General features: G+C 53.3%; 1 protein-coding gene across 1 annotated transcript in view; it reads left to right on the top strand.

Annotated features, from left to right (window-relative positions):
- PRDM16 (PR/SET domain 16) overlaps positions 1-21,268 on the top strand; it is a 448,451-nt gene that overhangs the window by 420,365 nt on the left and 6,818 nt on the right. The window contains exons 10-13 of the mRNA XM_004384316.1: positions 4,018-4,105; positions 13,507-13,676; positions 14,357-14,434; positions 20,976-21,145. Of these exons, the coding sequence (XP_004384373.1) occupies positions 4,018-4,105; positions 13,507-13,676; positions 14,357-14,434; positions 20,976-21,145 (506 nt within the window). The remainder of the gene's footprint in view (positions 1-4,017; positions 4,106-13,506; positions 13,677-14,356; positions 14,435-20,975; positions 21,146-21,268) is intronic.

The raw sequence follows: 21,268 nt of genomic DNA, 5'->3' as shown, positions 1-21,268 counted from the left end.
TCTTTTCTCCATTTATCATGATGTTGCTTACTGGTCCAGTTGTGAGGATTTTTGTTTTCTTTATGTTGAAGTGTAATCCATACTGAAGGCTATGGTCTTTGATCTTCATCAGTTAGAGCTTCAAATCCTCTTCACTGTCAGCAAGTAAGGTTGTGTCATCTGCATAACGCAAGCTGTTAATGAGTCTTCCTCCGATCTTGATGCTCCATTCTTCTTTGTATAGTCCAGCTTCTCAGAGTATTTGTTCAGCATACGGATTGAATAAGTAAGGTAGAATGATACAGTCCTGCCATACACCTTTTTCTGATTTTAAGCCATGCCTATGTCTGCTGCCAGGCCGTATTTCCTGCGAGGGCCCTGGCACTGTCATCCTGGGCAACATGGAAAATGCCTCATTGGTGTGTCTTTACAAACACAGAGGTGCTTGAGAAAGTGACCGAAATGGCGCCAGAGGGGACGACTGTGCACTGACCGGGACTGCCTCCATCTGGCATTCTGGGACCAGCGTGGCCACCAGGGGCTCAGGGGAACACTTACCAATGAAAACAGAGTCTCTGGAAGCTCCAGCAAAGCCAGGAGACAGCTGTGGTGTGAGGAGGAGGTGTCCAGCCACTCCCCCAATGCGACGTGCAGCCTGGGTTCAGAGGACCAGATAAGGGTGATGAGGGACCCAAACGATGGAACCTTCCAGTCAGGTCTCACAGTCAGAGCCTGCAGGCATGCAAGATCTTCTGCTTCACCTTGCTTCCACTCCATCCCTCTGGCGGCCCCCAGCCCCCTTCTCTCCATGTCCCTGTCCAGTCCTCCCTGGCCCACACTTTGCCCCTCTCCCCTGTTTGGGAAGATTCTTCTCCGGCCCTGTTTAGGGCTTTGGCCATGATGTCCTGAAAGCTGCAGGGGGTCAGAGGTCAGAGGTCAGGCCAGAGCTGGGACCCGGCTCCAGGGCCTCAAAGGCCCTGGCCTCCCCCGGCCCTGTGGAGAACCTGCTGAGACCTGGCGCTCCTGGCTGTTTCCCCAGGATCCAGCCCGCCAATGCTAGGGGCACTCTGGGCTCTGCCTTTGTTGCAGGCTGACTCCAAGGAGAAGCTCACTGTCAGCAAACAAGAGCAGACAGCCCAAGGTGAGCCATTCCAAACGGCCTCCTCTCCTTCCCCAGCCCCATCAAGATAAGCAGGAGCCTGTGCTGCTGTGAGTCTTTCTCTCCAGGTCCGTGAAGGCAGGGAGGTTATAATCGCCCATGAACATGCTAGGCTTCCAGGGAGGGGACAGGCCCCCCAACATCACGCCCCCTCTGTGCCTGGGTCCTGAGGGTGACTCCCAGCTGGCCCCACAGACCTCTCCCCCACAGGGTGAGCCTAAACAAAGACTGAGACCCTCTACCCCCAGGTCAGAGGGGCCCTAAGCTTCAACCTGCCTGGCTGCCCAACGCGTGAGCCCCCCTCACCCCCTCCCATCACACAACTGCTGTCCCTGTCAGGATAGGTGGGTCACGTGGTGACAAACACTGAGAACTTAAGGTCTTGACAAAACCTGCCCTGTCCACTGCGGGCTCGCCGGGACTGCTCACTGTAGCCACTCAGGCCATGCTGGCAGGGACGCTACGTAGACTTGGAGGTCAGGAAAGGACAGGGAGACATACCTGGGGCTGGTACACCTCAACCTTCTGCATGACAGGGAAGACATGTACCGTCCCTCACATGACATCGGCCGGCCCAGCCACCCAGCCACATCTGAGCTCCTTAGGATGAAGGTCTGTCATTCCGCTTGGAGCAGGCATCTTGCATCTGTGGACTTAAATCCACCCCCCCCCTTCCACAGCCCCTAAAGCACCCCAAGACCGGAAACCAGAGGGCCGGGTACATCTTTCCACCTTGAGCCCAGCCCCCTTCTCCCACCACCACCCATGGGCCCTGGGTCCCCTTCCATAGACACATTGCTTAAAGGCTGACTGCGCCCTGCCCAGCCTTGAGCTGCCCCTTCATGCTCTTCCAAGCCAGAGGCCTCACCAGTGAATTTCCCATGTAGCTGAGACCGACCTCTTCAATAGCCAAAGTTGTGTTGGTGATTTTGTTCCTTCAGGAAGGAAATCTTCCGACAGCTCGACACCCGATCCCCTCCCTTCTTCCCTGGCCCCCTGTACCCTCTCCTCCTGGACAGGGCAGGGTTCTCTACCGGGTTACCGCCCACCTGCACCTGGGCTGGCTGTGTTGGGCCTCGGAGGCTCCTTCTCTCTCCTGGCCATCATCCCACCTTCCTGCTCCTGCCAATGCCCCTGCTACCTCCCGGCTTCCTGCTCTGATTGCTGAGGGCAGAGAAGCAAAGAGTCGAGCTTTGAGGCTGAACGAGGACCTTGAGTGAACAAAACAGAATCCACAAGGGGTGTGTCTGTTGTGGAGAGGTGGCAGGTGTGACCTGAGCATCTGCTTTGCTAGGAAAAACTCTGACTCATAGGGACCCCATGTGTGTCAGGGTAGAACTGTGTTCCATAGGGTGTTGAGTGGCTGTAATTTTACAGAAGCAGATCGATAGGCCTTTCTTCTGCAGCACCACTGGGTGGATTGGAACACCAACCTTTCAAAAGAGACTAATAAATGGTACTTGGTGAATCTCAGCCCCAGGCTGGGGACAAAAGAGACCGGGCAGATGGAGGAGGGCAACACAGAGAGAGGTCCGTTGTCAGAGTCTCTGGCTCCATGAGGGAATCAGTGGTTTTACCCAACCACCACCTCCATCTGCCACTGGGGGTTTGGTTTGTGATTACCAGATGTCTTAGGCTGGGTTCTCTGCAGAAACAAAACCAGTAAAGCATATAAATATATATAGAGAGAGATTTATATCAAAGAAACAGTTCATGTAGTTGTAGAGGCTGGACTGTCCCAAGTCCATGGATCAGGATAGAGACTTCTCCCGATTCACGTAGCCACAGGGGCTGGTGAACCAAAGATTGGCAGGTCTGAAAGCAGGGCTCTGCTCACAGGCTGTAAAGATTGACGAATCCCAAGATCGGCAGATAAGCTGATAGCTCAAGTCCCAAGAACCGGAGGTCAGATGAGCAGAAGGCAGCTGGAGGATCCAGAGTGAGCAAAAAGCCAGAACATCTGCTTATATTCAGATGGAGGCCACACCCCCAAGGAAACCCCCTTTCAACTGATTGGCTACTCACAGCAGATTGAATCATGGGAGTGATCACATATAAATACTGAGAATCATGGCCCAGCCAAGTTGACACAATCTTAACCATCACACCAGAGTTGTTGACATTGTGGGAAGATTCTAGAATCGTAGTCTGCAGTAGTCATGGCGAGTTTTTAGGGAGAAGGTGGCCTGGTGACTGTGGGGGTCCTCGGTGACTTCTTCAAGACAGAAACCTTTGGGTCACTTGTGTCTACCAACAAGGTCACTTGTGTCTACCAACACAAGCGGGCGGGGGCCCATTCCCAAGACGTCAGGTGAAGGGCATCTTGCTGGCTTTCTCTTGTGAAGCCTCCTGCTGCTCTGTGCTCTGCTGTGGGTAATCCCAGAGGGCCCAGAAAGGAGGAGATGAAGCCCCTGCCCATGCAGAGCTGATGGACTCCTCAGCATAAGGCTGATGCACCTGGAGCCTTCAGAGAAGATTCTAGAACTGCCAGCATCACGAATCATTACATGGCACAAATGCCAACAGCCGGGGTGCTCCGGGGAAATGTGGGTGGGACTTGAAGTGGGGCTAGAGTTGGACGTGGTCACTGGCAGGGCAACATGAGGGGAAGCAATGAGTGAGAGTGTTTCTGGGGGCAGGAGAGGAGGGTGCAGCTTGGAGGACACTCCTGGGTAAGTGGTAAGGCCAGGCCATGGACATCCTCATGCCCAGCAGAGGCATTGGGTGGGAGTTGGAGCCACAGAAGGCAGGACTGCCAAGGCAAGACCTCCACGCCGTCACCTATGCCAGGACACAGACTGGCGGGTGACCAGCGGGCTCTCCCTGCTCAGCACTGGAGCAGCTCAGTAGGGTACGTAACCCTCTGTGTTGTTGTCCAGCAGGGTAGAAAAGCGGAAGGTGACCGACCCTGTGGGCGTCCTCAAGGAGAAGTACCTGCGGCCTTCCCCACTGCTGTTCCACCCCCAGGTAACTCACAGAGGGCGGGAAGGGGAGGAGGGCATTTCAGTCCCCTAGTACTCCAGTATAACAGAAACACAAGTGGGTGGTTTTAAAGAACATAGGTTTATTTTCTCACAGCTCAGGAGGCTAGAAGTCTGAATTCAGCATGTGGCTATAGGGAGAGGTCCTTTCTTGTCTATTTCAGATTCTAGTAGCTCGCAATCCTTGGCGTCCCTGGACTTGTAGATGTATCTGCCTCCAGCGTCTTCTGATAGCATCTGTCTTCCCCGTGTCCACTTGCGCCTCTCTGTGTCTGTGCTGCTCCTTATATCTCAGCAGTGATTAGGTTTAGGACCCACTCTACACTGATATGGTCTCATTAGCATAACAAAGAAAACCGTTTCCAAATGGAATCACACCCACAGATACAGGGCTTAGAATTCCAACACATTTTAAGGGACACAATTCAATCCACAACAGTGGCCCTTGAGGTCCTCACAACCCCAGGCCCAGCCCAGGCTTCCAGACACAGGGCAGGGAGCTCTGTGGCGGGGGTCAGGGGCCCCAAGTCTCTGCCAAGGCTAGGCCACACCCAGAGGCAGGCCTCAGACAGGGCAGCCCTGAGCACTCCAGGCCCAGCTTCTGTAGGGCAAATGCAAAGGAGGATTCTCCACCAGCCAACTCCAGGGGCCACTGGGAGGCTGGAGTTGACGGGTGGATTGGGAGGACTTGGGGCAGGGAGGAACCAGGGGTCTCTCTGGAGGCAGTGAAGACCCCAGCCTCTAAGGGTTCACCCGCTGTGGCCCGACACTCTGGACCAGGACTGCCCAATGGAAGGTTCTGCAATGGAGAGGGTTCTCTGCCCAGTGTCCAGTGTCAGGGGCTCTCCACCTGCACTGTAGCTGGGAGCCCCTGGAAACGGGCCTGGTGATGGAGAAGCGGCATCCCTAGTTTTATCTCATTTTAATTCATTTAACATAAACATAAGCCACAGGTGGCCGGCAGCCCGCCCAGGTGGCCCAGCCCACTCCCTCCGCGTAGAGGCCCAGACACACCAGCTGGCAGGTCCCTCTGCTGGATGTGGGGTCACCCCAGCTAAGGGGTCCACCCAGAGGCAAGGGGTTGCCTTTCAGGGTCCCAGAGGGCGGGAAGGAGACCCAGTGGGTGGCCTCCTGTACCTGGTGAGGAGAGGATGTGTCACAGGGGAGTGGGGAGAGGAGTGCAGGCCGGGTTCCGTTCACACAGAGAGACTTGGCGGGGTCCGGGCACTGTTCATCTGGGGACATTGCTGCGCCATTAGATGTGCCAGTTGTGCTGGAAATCTAGTATATGAGAGCACCACGTGGAAAGGGTGAGGGAAGGCTGAGATGAGGGACCAGACAGACCCCAGGAACCCCAGTGTTCTGGGAGTCCGTGGGAGAGGGGAGCAGTGAGTGAGAAACACCAAGAAGGAGCTGGGGGTTGGCAGTCAGAGGAGGGAGTGTTTCACCACGGGGACCTGAGGAGGCGGGGAGAGGGGGAGGACAGCTCCTAATGTCAGCTTCTCAGGGGCAGGGACAGAGAGGGGCTGGCACAGAGCCTGACGGGAGGAAGCATTGGAGACCCTGGGTGGTGTAAACAGTGAACACACTCAGCTTCTAACTGAAGGGTTGGAGGTTTGAGTCCACCCAGAGGCACCTCAGAAGAAAAGCCTGGAGATCTTCGGAACAATCAGCCACTGAAAACTCTATGGAGCATAGTTCTACTCTCACACACATGGGGTCGCCATGAGTCAGAGTCGACTCGACGGCATCAGCTAGTCGAAGGAAAGAAGGAGGAAAAGGAAGGAGGAAAAAGGGAAAGAGAGAAGGAGAAAAGGAGGGAGGGAGGAATTTGCGTGGGTTGGAGAGACAGAAGCTCAGGTGGAGTGAATGGAAGGATTTTGAAGTAAAGGGAGAAGAGACGTGGGAGCAGCCCAGGAGGGCCTGGGAGCACAGAAGCCTTTTCTGGGGTGGGGGAGACTTGGGTGGGTTTAGTTGAAAAGACCAGAAGGGGAGGCTGAGTGTAGGGGTGGGCAGAGCAGGGGGATGAGGAGGCAGGAAGCAGAAGAGAAGGGAAAGGGACTGATCCTCCATAGAAACAGGGTCCCCAGGGACATGGTCCCCCGGAGGCAAGCACCCCTCCACCATGGCTCAGGGTGGAGTGGGAGTCTGGGAAAGAGAATGGCCTGGGGGGTCCGCAGGGCAGGGGGTCTCTCAGAGTCTCCCCGTGCCCCACCCCCCTGTACCCACCTGTCCTCATTGCCTGAGGCCTCCCTCCTGGGAGTCACTGGCTGCTGCCCCCACCCCCCATCCTAGCCGGGGGCTCCAGGGCCCTAGTGTGACTCCAGACGAGGACATTGTTCTCCTTCCCGGTGTCCCTACTGCGGACAAACACCCGCTGCTGTGAACCCCACGCCCTGCCTGGTTCACAGCTAAACTTAGCGCTGGCCATTGTTTCGCTGGGCCTCGGGTTCGTTTAATAACTTCCCCCGATTTTCCTCGGACGGGCTGGAGAGGCTGACAAGCCGGCCAGCACATCCTGCATTTGTGAGAGTGAGAATGGCGGGGACATCAGCCGGTAAGACCCAGTCCCTGGTGGGCAGGCCAAGGAAGGGAGGCCTGGCAGGGCCGGCTGCCCATTGTCCCTCCCGCCACCCCCTGCCCACCCGGTGGCCCAGAGCCAGGAGGAGAGCAGGGAAAGCCATGTCCACACTCGATAGTCCCCAGTCCAGCCAGCGCTGAGGGCTAACAGCATCCACAAAGTACAAGGGCCGAGCCTGTGCAGACACTAACCGGCCAGGCGGGACGAGGCCCAGACACCTCAGCTCAGCTGTGCAACCTTCATGGTACAGGGTGAGGGCTCCTGCCCTGGCTCGGCCCCTCACCCCCTGGGGGTCCTGGGGAGTCTTGGTGGGGTGGAGAATGCCAAGGTGTTCCAAGGCTGGGACTTCTCAGGCAGGGGGGTCTCTGTGCCTGGGACCTCAGAGCCACCCTGGAGACCCATCAGCCAGGCCATGGAGGAGCCGGTGAGGGGCTGGACAGCTGCTGTGGGCATGAGTCAGTTTCCACCTGTCTACCAGCAAGGATAGACAGGTGGCAGCCTTCATGGGGAGCATCCTGTGCTCCAGTGAAAGGGAGGCTTGCCTCCCCAGGTTGATGATGTGGAGCCAAGGCCCTGAGGGCAGCCTGGGGGTCAGAGGAGGCCTTGGTGATTACAACCAACCACACTTCCCACTCGTGAACTCTGTAACAGTCTTTCTTCCTTCCTTTCTTTCAGTGAACTTAATGAGGTATCACTTACGTATGATAAAGTTCCCCGATTTTCAGTGTACATCTCTTTTAACTCCCCATTCTTCTTCCTCCCAACCCCCTGGTAACCACCAGTCTTTTGTCTCAGTGGATTTAACTACTCTGTGCATTTTACATAAGTGAGGTCACTCAGCATCACATTCTCCAGGTGTATCCATGTTGTAGCGTGTATCGGAACTTCATTCCTCTGTGAGTGAGAAATAGTCCACTGTATGGATATTCCTCCCTCATATGTTGATGGGCACTGAGTTGGCTCCAGCTTTTGGCTGTAATAAATTTCCAGATTATTTCATTGTAACCAATCAGTAGTTCCCTGAATAGCAAGATGTCCCTGGCACTGGAGCAGCTGTGGCCTCTGCTGGAATTGGTAAAAATCCCTCCTCCCAGCACCTGCTCCCCTCATCAGTGCCTCTGACTAGTGCCTGGGGAAGAGGCCCCGCCAAGGTTAGGCCAGGTACGCTGATGATGGCTAAGTGACCGGGACTCGCTGAGACACCCACCCCCAATAATGAAAGCTCCTCCGTTTCAGCCCCCACTCCCCTGGCCCCGCAGGAGCCACACAGGCCAGGCACGCCCACGGCGGCCTCCCTTTTAGGGATGCAGCTTCTGTTTTCCAAGAGGAGGTGGTGCTCTGTAGAGCAGGCTATGAAACCTGCCCAGCTCCTTCAGTTGCATCCCCTTCTACTGTCACCAAGCCGTGCCACTTCAGCGGGGCAGCTTTCGGCTTCGCCTGAGTGCTCGGAGGGTCACACCGTCTGGGATTCTGATTAGGGCTCTGCCTGCTGAGATGGAAATAACCAATCCCACATCTCCCTTGGCATCTCCGGCGGCAGGGGCAGACTCTGGATGCCCAGGATGGAGACGCCCGGGCCAGCCTGTCTCTCAGGCAGTCTCAAAAGGGCCCCTCCCCCCAGGCCAGTGGCTCCCAGCTTCTGAGTGGTTGGAGGAACCAGGGGAAGAGGCCCTGGGGACCTTTGTCCGAGGCGGGTGCCATTGCCCATGCACTCACTGGCATGTGGGAAGGTCTGGGGTTTGTGGTGCTCCCATTCCTTCTCAGGGGAGACTCTTCTTTGAGGGGTCTAAGGGCTCCCTTAGCTAGACCCTGCTGTCCAAGACAGCCCCTCACTTCCACACACCTCCCCCTCCCTTTCTTCCCAACATTCTCCTCGAGGATTTTTCCAAACTAACTGCTAGCAACCAGTGCAATCCACAGGCTAACTTCTCTGAAAACTGGACCATGACTGAGTGCCCTGAGTTTAATGTAGCTGTGTCTGTCAGTTTGTCCTATTGTGGGGGCTTGTGTGTTGCTGTGATGCTGGAAGCTATGCCACCAGTATTCAAATGCCAACATGGTCACCCATGGCGGACAGGTTTCAGCGGAGCTTCCAGACTAAGACAGGCTAGGAAGAACCCGGTCATGTAATTCTGGAAAGAGTTAGTCAGTGAAAACCTTATGAATAGCAGCAGAACATTGTCTGATATCGTGCTGGAAGATGGACTCCCCCCCGCCCCCAGGTTGGAAAGTACTCAAAAGACGACTGGGGAAGAGCTGCCTCCTCAAAGTAGAGTCCACTAATGGGGCGAATGGAGTCAAGCTTTCCGGACCTTCACTTGCTGATCTGGCATGACTCAAGATGAGAAGAAACAGCTACAAACATCCATTAATAATCAGAACGTGGAATGTACGAAGTATGAATCTAGGAAAATTGGAAGTCTTCAAAAATGAAAGAGAACATATAAAGATCGATATCCTAGGCGTTAGTGAGTTGAAATGGACTGGTATTGGCCATTTGGAATCAGACAATCATATAGTCTACTATGTCAGGAATGACAGCTTGAAGAGGAATGGCATTGCATTCATCATCAAAAAGAACATTTCAAGATCTGTCCTGAAGTACAACGCTGTCAGTTATAGGGTAATATCTGTATGCCTACAAGGAAGACTGTTTAATACAGCTATTATTCAAATTTACGCACAAACCACTAAGGCCAAAGATGAAGAAACTGAAGATTTTTACCAACTTCTACAGTCTGAAATTGACTGAACATGCAATCAGGAAGCATTGATAATTACTGGTGATCGGAATTCAAAAGTTGGAAACGAAGAAGAAGGATCAGTAGCTGGAAAATATGGCCTTGGTGATAGAAACGATGCCAAAGATGAAGAAACTGAAGATTTTTACCAACTTCTACAGTCTGAAATTGACTGAACATGCAATCAGGAAGCATTGATAATTACTGGTGATTGGAATTCAAAAGTTGGAAACGAAGAAGGATCAGTAGCTGGAAAATGCGTTGGTGATAGAAACGATGCAGGAGAGCACATGATAGAATTTTTCAAGATCAACGACTTCTTCATTGCAAATACCTTGTTTCACCAACATAAACAGTGACTATACACATGGACCTCACCAGATGGAACACGCAGGAATCAAATTGACTACATCTGTCGAAAGAGACCATGAAGAAGCTCAGTATCATCAGTTAGAACAAGGCCAGAGGCCGACTGTGGAACAGACCATCAGTTGCTCATTCCCAAGTTCAAGCTGAAACTGAAGAAAACTAGAACAAGTCCATGAGAGCCAAAGTACGACCTTGAGTATATCCCACCTGAGTTTAGAGACCAACTCAAGAATAGATTTGATGCATTGAACGCTAATGACTGAAGACCAGATGAGTTGTACAAGGACATCGTACTTGAAGAAAACAAGAGGTCATTAAAAAGACAGGAAAGAAAGAAAAGACCAAAATGGATGTCAGAAGAGACTGAAATTTGCTCTTGAACTTCAAGTAGCTAAAGTGAAAGGAAGAAATGATGAAGTAAAAGAGCTGACCAGAAGATTTCAAAGGGTAGCTCGAGAAGACAAAGTATTATAATGACATGTGCAAAGAGCTGTAGATAGAAAACCAAGAGGGAAGAACATGCTCAGCATTTCTCAAGCCGAAAGAACTGAAGAAAAAATTCAAGCCTCGAGTTGCAATAGTGAAGGATTCTATGGGGAAAATATTAAACGACGCAGGAAACATCCAAAGAAGATGGAAGGAAGGAATGCACAGAGTCATTATACCAAAACGAATTGGTTGACGTTCAGCCATTTCAGGAGGTAGCATATGATCAGGAACCCATGGTACCGAAGGAAGAAGTCCAAGCTGCACTGAAGGCGTTGGCAGAAAAACAATGCTCCAGGAGCTGACGAAACATCAATTGAGATGTTTCAACAAACGGATGCAGCACTGGAAGTGCTCACTCATCTATGCCAAGGAATTTGGAAGACAGCTACCGGGCCAACCGACTGGAAGAGATCCATATTTATGCCTATTTCCAAGAAAGGTGATCCAACTGAATTCAGAAGTTAGCAAACAATATCATTAATGTCACACACAAGTAAAATTTTGCTGAAGATCATTCAAAAGCGGCTGCAGCAGTGTATTGACAGGGAACTGCCAGAAATTCAAGCCAGATTCAGAAGAGGACACGGAACCAGAGATATCATTGCTGATGTCAGATGGATCCTGGCTGAAAGCAGAGAATACCAGAAAGATGTTTATCTGTGTTTTATTGACTGTGCAAAGGCATTGGACTGTGTGGATCATAACAAATTATGGATAACATTGCGAAGAATGGGAATTCCAGAACCCTTAATTGTGCTCATGAGGAATCTGTACATAGATCAAGAGGCAGTCATTCAAACAGAATGAAAAGATACTGCTTGATTTAAAGTCAGGAAAGGTGTGCATCAGCTTTGTATCCTTTCATCATACCTATTCAATCTGTATGCTGAGCAGATGATCCAAGAAACTGGACTCTTATGAAGAAGAACACAGCATCAGGATTGGAGGAAGACTCAACAGCCTGCGTTATGCAGATGACACACCCTTGCTTGCTGAAAGTGAAGAGGGCTTGAAGCACTTACTGGTGAAGATCAAAGACCATGGCCTTCAGTATGGATTACACCTCAACATAAAGAAAACAAAAATCTTCACAACTGGACCAATAAGCAACATCATGATAAATGGAGAAAAGATTGATATTGTCAAGGATTTCATTTTACTTGGATCCACAGTGAACAATCATGGAAGCAGCAGTCAAGAAATCAAAAGACGCATTACACTGGGCAAATCTGCTGCAAAAGACCTCTTTAAAGTGTTGAAAAGCAAAAATATCACCTTGAAGACTAAGGTGCGCCTGACCGAAGCCATGGTGTTTTCAGCCAGATCATATGCATGCGAAAGCTGGACAATGAATGAATATGGAAGACCAAAGAAGAATTGATGCCTTTGAATTATGGTGTTGGCAAAGAATATTGAATATACCATGGACCGCCAAAAGAATGAATGAATCTGTCTTGGAAGAAGTACAACCAGAATGCTCCTTAGAAGCAAGGATGGCAAAACTTTGTCTCACATACTTTGGACATGTTACCAGGAGGTACCAGTCCCTGGAGAAGGACGTCGTGCTTGGTAAAGTAGAGGATCAGGGAAAGAGAGGAAGACCCTCAAGGAGATGGATTGACACAGTGGCCACAACAATGGGCTCAAGCATAACAACAACTGGGAGGATGGCACAGGACCGGGCAGTGTTTCCTTCTCTTGTACATAGGGTCGCTGTGAGTCAGAACCAACTTGACGGCACCTAACAATAACATAGGATCCCTCTCAGCTCACCTCACTTCCAATCTCTAAATTGTATTATTAGGTCCCATGCCATTCTCACAATCATTGCTATACTTGAGCCTATTGTTGCAGCCACTGTGTCAATCCATCTCCTTGAGGGTCTTCCTCTCTTTCCCTAACCTACTTTACCAAGCACAATGTCCTTCTCCAGGGACTGATCCCTCCTGATAACATGTCCAAAGTATGTGAGACGAAGTCTCGCCATCCTTGCTTCTAAGGAGCATTCTGATACTTCTTCCAAGACAGATTTGTTCGTTCTTCTGGCAGTCCATGGTATAGCCAATATTCTTCACCAACACCATAATTCAAAGGCGTGAATTCTTCTTCGGTCTTCTTTATTCATTGTCCAGCTTTTGCATGCATATGAGGTGACTGAAAAAACACCATGACTTTGGTCAGACACACTTTAGTCCTTAAAGTGACATCTTTGCTTTTTAACACTTTAAAATTTTTTTTTAGAACCAATTAAATTCCTTCCCACCCCAGACTGAAGGAAACCATCTACGCGGCTTCTTTCGCCTTATCAACTGTGTCATGTGCCTTTTGGCATTATTATTTTGAATATTTAATTTGGGACATCTTTCCTGGGTGGTTCAAATGGTTATCGCACTCTGCTGCTAACCAAGATGTTGGAGGTTTGAGTCCACCCAGAGGCACCTTGAAAGAAAAGCCTGGTGATCTACTTCCAAAAAGCCAGCCACCGAATACCCTATGGAGTGCAGTTCTACTCTGGCACACATGGAATTGCCATGAGTTGGAGTTAATTAGACGGCAGCTGGGGGTTTTTTTTGTGTTTTTTAGTCTGAAAGAGGCTGTTGAATTCCTTGTAGTACTTTGTCTGCAATTATAGTACATTGCCACTAAGAGGCACTGGTACCTCAGGTTTATAATCCGTGTTTTAAACTGAGATTCATGATAAAACCCGCTGCCGTCAATTCCAATTCAGGATAGGTATCTTAATTGTTCAAGACTTTTTTAAAAATCCAAATAAAACTCTGTGTTTAACCCAAACTAGCCAATCATGAGTGCTGGCCAGGGCACAGGGCATTGCTGGCCTGGGTCAGAATAAAGACGGTCATCAGAAGTATCGCCAGCCTGTCACTCAGGTCCCATAAAATCCAGGTGATGGGACTGGCTGGTGAAGATCAGTTCAGGCCCCCACAGGCTAGACCTTAGACTGTATCCGGGGTGTTCCAGGGAAGGACAAGAGCTGGGCAGGCCATAAGAAAGTTAAAGAATCCAGCCCAGCGGCCTGGAAGCCCCCATGAGACCACTGGTTGCAATAACTCCTGAGGACCAGCGTGGCCTCCTTGTCCTGGCCCATCCCCACTGCTGTGTGTGATCATAAAGGACCCCCAGGGCCCACGGGAGTGGTCCACACTCTCAAAATGCAGTGGCAACCTCTCTTCTCTATCCTGTGGACAGATGTCAGCCATCGAAACCATGACAGAGAAGCTGGAGAGCTTCGCAGCCCTGAAGGCCGACTCGAGCAGCTCCCTGCAGCCCCTGCCCCACCACCCCTTCAACTTCCGGTCCCCGCCCCCGACGCTCTCGGACCCCATCCTCCGGAAGGGCAAGGAGCGGTACACGTGCAGGTGAGGCCCTTGAACCTACATTTTCTGAATGGATTTGGGTTTTTTGGGTTTTAACAGCCAAAGTGAAACATGGCAATAACACATGGGTCGTTATCTGCTCGAGGTTAGCTCGGCATATATGCAAAATGGATGGACCTTCCCCTGCCACCCACCAGGCCCTGTTGGCTGGGAGCTTAAGTAAGGCAGCCTTGACCCAGGCATTCGAATCCAGGATGGCCTGCAGAGGCTGCTGGTCAGCAGTTAATGGGCCCTTCGAGGGCATCATGCCATCTTTGCAGCCTTTGCTGATGGATTTCCACCATATTGAGGAGAGACACTCCTGCCACCCTCGCCAGCTGGTGGGAGCCTGTCCAATCTGGTCCAAGCCAGCTCCAGCCACCACTGGGCTGAAGGGCTGAGGCACTGCTGGGGGCACGGCCCAAGTGGACCGAGCAGACTGGCCCTGTCTGTTCCCAGGGCACATGGTGGGCTTCTCTGTAAACTGAGGGCTCCTCAGGGGCTAGAAAGGTTTGGAAGCCTCAAATGCGGCAGCCAGGGCAGCCATGTACAGGTGTAAAACCTTGGGCACTGGATGCTGGATGGGGAAGACCGTGCTGGGAAGCCCTCCGTGTCCTGTGTCCGAGGCAGGCTGCATCCACCCTAACCATCTCCCTCGCCCTCCCACCTCCCTCCACCCCCAGGTACTGTGGCAAGATCTTCCCCAGATCAGCCAATCTCACAAGACACCTGCGGACGCACACCGGGGAGCAGCCGTACAGGTAGGAGGCGCCCAATTTGGGGGAGATGTGGCCCCTGGTGCTGGGATGGCACTGTGAGCTCACTCCTCTGGCCTGTCCCCAGAGACTCCCTGCTGAGTGCAGTCGTCTCCCCGGGAGCAGGGGTGGGTGTCGGGGCACTCATGTGAGACCTGGGGTCTGGTGGTTCTCAGGGCCTCTCCCTTCTCACCCACCGCCATCTTGCTCCTTTGGATGTTTCAAGGAGACAGGAGGTGCCCAGAAGCTCCGGAAAGCTCACACAGGAGGATGCCCTGGAGCAGCTGGAGTATTAGTGGGGGCTCCAAGTCAAAGCGGGTTGACCAGTAGCCAGGCCCCCCACCCCCAAGGCAGTCTGTGCAGGAGAGAACCCCAGTTTAGCCCCAACCCCATCCTTCACCCCACAACCAGTACAGCTGCTCCCCACCCCCTTGTTCACACTGGGGAAAGAGCTTCGTGCAAACATGGTCCCTGTCCTCATGTGGGGCACACTGGGCATTCTCTCAGTGTCCCCTGACGGCTCTGGATGGGAGAGGGGTATCCACTCCTGCCTTGCTCCCCTGGGCGTGAGCAGCCATCAGAATGTGCGCTCTCCCACCCCTAATCCACGTCCACAACGAGGCACAGGCTTCATTGTGCCCATTTCAGAGACAGGAGCCTGAGCCACAGGGAGGTCACGTGAGCCCTCCGCAGCCCTCCCATAAGATCTCCCAGGAGGGCCTGGGAGTCGGCATTTCACTTGAGATTCTCAGGGGATAGTCACTGTGTGGCCAATTGAGGCAATGCTAATTTATATGGCAGAGACCAACTTAGAAATAGATGCATGTGTGTCTGTTAACAGGGACGAGCAGAGCCTCGCCTGGGCGTAAGTTCACAGCCTAAGGCCACTCCTGTACTTTGGCCACACAGGCGGGGCAGAGCTCAGGGCCACTGGGAAGTGACTATACTATAAGATAGGCCCTGGAGCCCTGTGTCCCCATTTCTCTCACACCCTGCGCCAACCCCTCTGCCTTTGGAACCCCACCCTGAGAGGTGACCAGCATCCCCATACCAAGTCCACCCTGGCAGGCAAAGGAAAGCGCTCAACTATTGACCAGTTCTGTGCCCAGTGCCTCCATCCCCCCAACACACAGACACCTCCCAAAAAAATATAGCAACTGACAATTTTAAAAAGATTTACTTGGTCTGGCCTCTCCCAGAGCTGTGTGTTGTTTCTGTAATGGAGAGCCAACTTCTGGACAGTATTTCATGCTAAGAGCCCCCAAAGGGCTGGGCCCGGTTTCTAGAAGAATTTAATTATCATTGATTTCTACTGCTCGCTCCAAACTGTGAGTCTCGGCTTTCGTAACCATAATTGTTATGAAAGTTTGTATTGCAAATCCTGCCTTTGTCTGGCTCGAGGCAGGTCTGGGAGGAGAAACTGGGGGCGTGTAGCTCTCCTTTTGACATCACTGGTGGTTTCTGTGCTTGCTTGGAAAACTGGGAGGATTTTCAGCTGGAAGAGGATAGGACGAACATCCTCCCCAGAAGCCCGTGAGGAGAAGCGCGATCCCAAGTGTGGCTGGGGGAAGCTGCTCGCTGGGCGGCGGTGCCAGCGCCCACGTGCGTCACTGCTGCATGGCCCCAGAGAGGCTGCGCTGACGCAGACACCTCGAAAGCCAACTGTTCTGGGGGCTGCCTGGATGATTGGAGAGTCACCCCAGACAGCATTTGAACCCCCTTCCTTTTAAGCCTTTGCCTGCAATGATCTGAAATTATGCAGAAGTGTTTCAAAGCCCTGATGTGGGAGAAGGAAAGGCCCTTTGATGTGACTAGTATGTATCCTAGAGGGAAGGTCAGATCCCCTGCTGGCGAGCTGTCCTAGGCTCAGCTTCTTCCAAGTCAGAGATCTTGGAGTGAAGCTGGAAGACGTTGCACTCCATGACGCTCTTTAATCTGAAGACTCCAATGTGTAGGGAGGGCTGTGGGATTTGGGTTAGAGAGACAGAACCGTCAAACTGGGAGTGGTAGGTGGGGCTGCTGCCCTGTGTCTGTCCTTGCAGCTTAGCTTAGCGGTCTCTCCAGCACCCTGCCTCCTGGAGCCCTGGATCTCACCCCAGATCCTATGGCTTCAGGCAGGACCTGCTTATCCTGCTCTAAGGATGCGCGCCTCCTGTCTGTCTGCATCATACATGCTTCCTTCATTTCCTTCCTGGCTCCCCATCACTGCCTTAAGCCAGACCACCCGAGAGGGTGCAGTTTCCATTCCCAGTAGTGGCTGTGTGCGGCCCACACGCGTCCTCTTTGTTTTTTAGCTTTATTTTTAGTGTTGGGTTTCTTTTTTCTTCCCCTGCTTTATACAGGATTCTTAAAAAACGTGTTGCTGTCGAGTCGATTCTGACTCGTGGTGACCCCATGTATGCATAGTAGAACTGCTCCATAGGGTTTTCTTGGCTGTAATCTTTACCGAAGTGAATCACCAGGCGTTTCTTCCACAGCACCACTGGGTAGGTTTGAACCACCATCCTTTAGGTTAGTAGTCCAGCACCAATCATTCTCACTGCTCAGGGATCTTACATGGGATCCTAGTTAGTTTTTTTGGTGTCCTCGGGGGGATGGTCAGGATCTTAGATCTGCTCATGCTGCCGTCTTTCTTCCATTTTAAAAACAGACAAAACAAGCTCTCCCTGTAATGGCTGGTGGTGCCCCCACCAGACCCCAGGGGGACTCTGCTGCCAGCCCAGCTCTTGGCCATTTTGCTCTCCCCCAGCCCATGCTGCCATCTCCACCACCGCGGGGTCCCCCGGGGCTGTGCAGAGGCAGCCCCCGCCGGTCCCCTGGGTGCCCTTCACGGAGCACTACAGACAGGCCAGTCTCTGCTCACTCATTCCACATGAGCTCAGTGGCGTGTGATATTTTTGTAGCTCAGCCATAAATTTTACTAGCCACTTGTCAGCTTATTTACAAAGCAAATCCCAGCTGCGCAGAGAACTCTGCCCCTCGCAGCCCTGGGCTCACTGTGCCCCTAAATTTCAGACTGACTCCTCGGTCTGGGTCATTTATTTAGATTAAAACCAGGAGAGGACAGCATTCAGGGCTCTCAGAGACCAAACAGAATCCACCTCTCCACTGCCCTCCCGCTCCGGGCCCCAGAGACGGGGGAGAGGGGAAAAGAAGGGAGGGAGCCCCACAAACGCATTCCCTTCTCCGACTTGGTTAACAAGTCCTTTATCTGCCTGTTTCTCACTGGGGATCCCAGTGCTGGAGGTCCATGCAGGAACCACCAAGGGCAGCTTTTCAAAGAGGCCCTGGATTTCCAAAGACACTCGGAACAGAATGCTGTGCTTGTGAGTGTGTATGTGTGAGTGCACGGATAGACAGACCAGCATGCAGTGTGCCCGAGGGGTCAAGTGCTCCTGGACCTGGGCCAGGCCAGCATGGGCCTGGCCTTCCTCCTCACACACAGGGGTCTCTCCTGAACAAACGCCCAGCGGGGCAGCATCAGGGTGTCTGTGAGTTTAAAGGTGTGTCTGGATCATGAGTGGAGCACTGTGGGATGTAAAAATCCTCCTTCCAGACCTTTGTGTTGGCAGCACTGGGCCTGAGGGTCCCGAGCACCTCTGAGGAGCAGCTGGATGGCTCAAGCCCCTGCCAGGAGCCCTCTGCCATTCACAGACCAAGAGAACACAACCGCCAGCCACCCCGGTTTTGCAGACATGATGAGTCCCAGTCAGGTGTCTGAACTCAAGATGCTGCTGGAGGTGGGCAGTCACGAGAGCCTGAGACCCCCTGGGGCCCAGATGCCCAGAGGCCGCTCGCCTGGCCGAGGAGCAGCAAGGCCCAGCAGAGAGGGCCCCGGGCCAGTCCCCTGGAGGCTGACCGGTACAGCAACCCATGGCTGTGGCCAGAAAGTTATTTTATAAATACTAAGCCGTTCTTTGCCTGTCTACTGTGGAAGGAGCTGAGTTACAGTATTTAGAAGCTTCGTGAACTGAATGAATGAGTGAATCCCAGGAATAGCACCAAGTGAGACTCAGAGGGGTGGGCACTGCCGCCGAGCCAAGACAAAGGGTCTGGGCAAGAGGGAGTCCCTTCTAACAGGGCCACCCCTGTTCTGTTGATCCCGTTATCAAACCTTCCAGATTTTATCAAGCAAATTGGAGGACGGGGGCCTAGGGGTGGTAACACGGAGATTCTCACCTTCCAAGGACTCCTGGAAGCTCCTTGGTGTTTGAAAAGGGCAGCCAAGGGCCCAGTAGTAACCCCTCTGGAGGCTCAGGCACAAAGCATAGTGACCCCAGGAGCCGAGTGCTTCTGCCTGGGGGAGGCCCCTGAGAATGCACTGATGGGCAGTCAAACCTCCCAGGCAGGGAGCCCCCAGGGCCCTGCCACAGAGAAGCACAGCAAGGCCTCTGCAATGTCAGACTTCTGCCAGGCCCTCTCTCGGCAGCAGGGCAGCCCCGTAGGGCTGTGGAACATGGCACCTCCTGGCCTGGCCCTGGTCCAGGTGTCAAGCGGTGCTGGGCAGCAGGAGGGCTGATGTCTTCAGACACATCCCCACCACATGACTGAGTGCACGTGACTGATGCACCAACCTGGCACTGGGCCATCAGCACCAAGTCGGGGTTGGGGGCTGCAAAGCCTGGCTCTGTAGCAGACACTTGGGCCACCCCACTGAGGGCTGGCCCCAGTGGTTGAACAAACACCCCCCACCCTGTGCCACGAGAATGCTACCTCTGAAAGACCTGCCCACCAGGATGCCACCGTGTGTGACGGGCTCCATGTCGTACCTGGAAATAGCAGGAGCTGTTTGTCTCCATGGTCTTATAAAGACACTTTTCAAGTGCTCATGTGCCCCCGAGAGCCAGATAAGCACCCGTGGGAGGAGGCCTGGCATCCACTGCACATGCGCACACACCCAAACACGCACACGCACACATATCCACGTGTGCACACCCACACATTCATGTGTGTACGTGCACATGCACCCACGTGTGCACGTGCTCACATATTTGCATACGTACATGTGCGCACGTGCTCACATATTTGCGTACGTACATGTACGCACATGTGCACACATAGCTCACATCCATGCACATGTGTGCTTACACACGTGTGTACAGGTGCATGCCCCCAGTCATGTGCACACCCATATTTGCATGCACACACACTCATACGTGCACACACCCCTGTGCACGTGGCACACACCCCTGTGCACGTGTGCACACACCCCTATGCACGTGTACACACACCCACAGATGTGCACACATGAACACACACCTACGTGTGTGGTTACATATACACACATGCACACACATACACACTCCACCCACGTGCACAATTGACAGTCACCGAGTTGGGCGTATGAGCCAGTAGGAACACCTCTCAGTAGTATTCTTTGGCCTTTACTTGCCCTCCCAAGGTGGCGCCTGGGCGTCTGCAGAGCTTGCGGTTAGAAAGTTCCTCCCTAAGCAGTGTCCTGTATCCAGGAATAGCCCTGTCCCTGTCTGTCTTTCTGACTTGGTTTTCTTGCTTCCCAGCGTATTATTGCTGGGGTCCCCAGCTCAGTCCCCACCCTCTAAAATGGGAGAATACCCTTCTCTCCCTGCCTTCGGGGCCACTAGTGTTGTCATGGGGGCTGTGCCCTGCCCAAGGCCCCCATCTCAGGGGCCCCATTCACCCCGCAGTAGAGCGTCTAGTTCTGATAAACTTGAGGTGCTATGATCACACTCAACAGATGCAAATGAGGCATCTGGAAGGAGGGGTGTCTTTGATTTTCCCAAATGTGTCAGGCAGGTTGGCCGCCTCTCAACCCGAGAAGGGCCACATGGGGGAGGTGGTTGGACCGGAAGCAGCCAGGGCCTCCTCACTGTCAGTGAAGTCAAGACCCTGAAAAGCATCCAGGGCAGCCTCCAGCCCCCAATCAATGGATAAGCAAGCAGAGGCCCCAAATGAGACGGGGGCATGCCCAAGGCCAGGCCCAATCCCCTCACTGGGCGGGCGTCACCCTGCCTGGGAGGAAAGTTGCAGGAGCTCCAGAGTGATCTTGGCCCAGCACGCAGGAAAGCGGCCTCCAACGTCTTTCCCACAGTGCAAGGCTGCCCTCTTGAGGCAGCTGTGGGCATTTCTCTCTCCGGTTACCACGCCCCAGGGGGACCCAGAGGAGGGAGATGCTGGGAGTTCTGGCGCTGCATCCCCAGTGGGAAGGGGCAGAAGAGGGTCCCCCTGCCAGAGCATGGATAAACCCACAGGACAACAGGGAGAACATGCCTCTGCTTTAAGTAGTGCTATTTCTAGGGACAGCTTCCCTATTGCCATCTTTCAACCCTAACGTTCTGCGGGGGACTAGCGGTGGGCACCGGCCCCTGCAGGGTTGCAGGGTAGGGGAGAGGCCCCAGCGCCCTGTCCTCCCTCTTTGCCGTCACCTCCTGCTGCTTGGTTTTGCTGTCCCGTGGTGGCCTCTGAAGCAGTGACTGCATTCTTTCTGGGCCCTCTTCCTCCCTGGGGACCCGCGAATGTCCACCCGCGGCTGGCCGGACCCCCTCTCAGGCCGGCGTGTGTCTTCCAGGTGTAAGTACTGTGACCGCTCCTTCAGCATCTCCTCCAACCTGCAGCGGCACGTCCGGAACATTCACAACAAGGAGAAGCCCTTCAAGTGCCATCTGTGCAACCGGTGTTTCGGGCAGCAGACCAACCTGGACAGACACCTCAAGAAGCATGAACACGAGAACGTGCCAGGTGGGGCAGTGGGACGGGCGGGACAGTGCGGGCAGCAGGGCCCGGGGCAGCCCCACCAAGGTGGTGAGGGTGTCTGTAGGGCAAGGAAGGAAGGAGATGAGAGGAGGGGGTGAGGGGAGAGAG

This window comes from Trichechus manatus, unplaced genomic scaffold, assembly GCF_000243295.1.
Source record: "Trichechus manatus latirostris isolate Lorelei unplaced genomic scaffold, TriManLat1.0 scaffold00122, whole genome shotgun sequence".
Lineage (NCBI taxonomy): Eukaryota > Metazoa > Chordata > Mammalia > Sirenia > Trichechidae > Trichechus > Trichechus manatus.
Note: the sequence above shows the minus strand (reverse complement) of the source record. Positions and strands in the feature narration are given on the sequence as shown.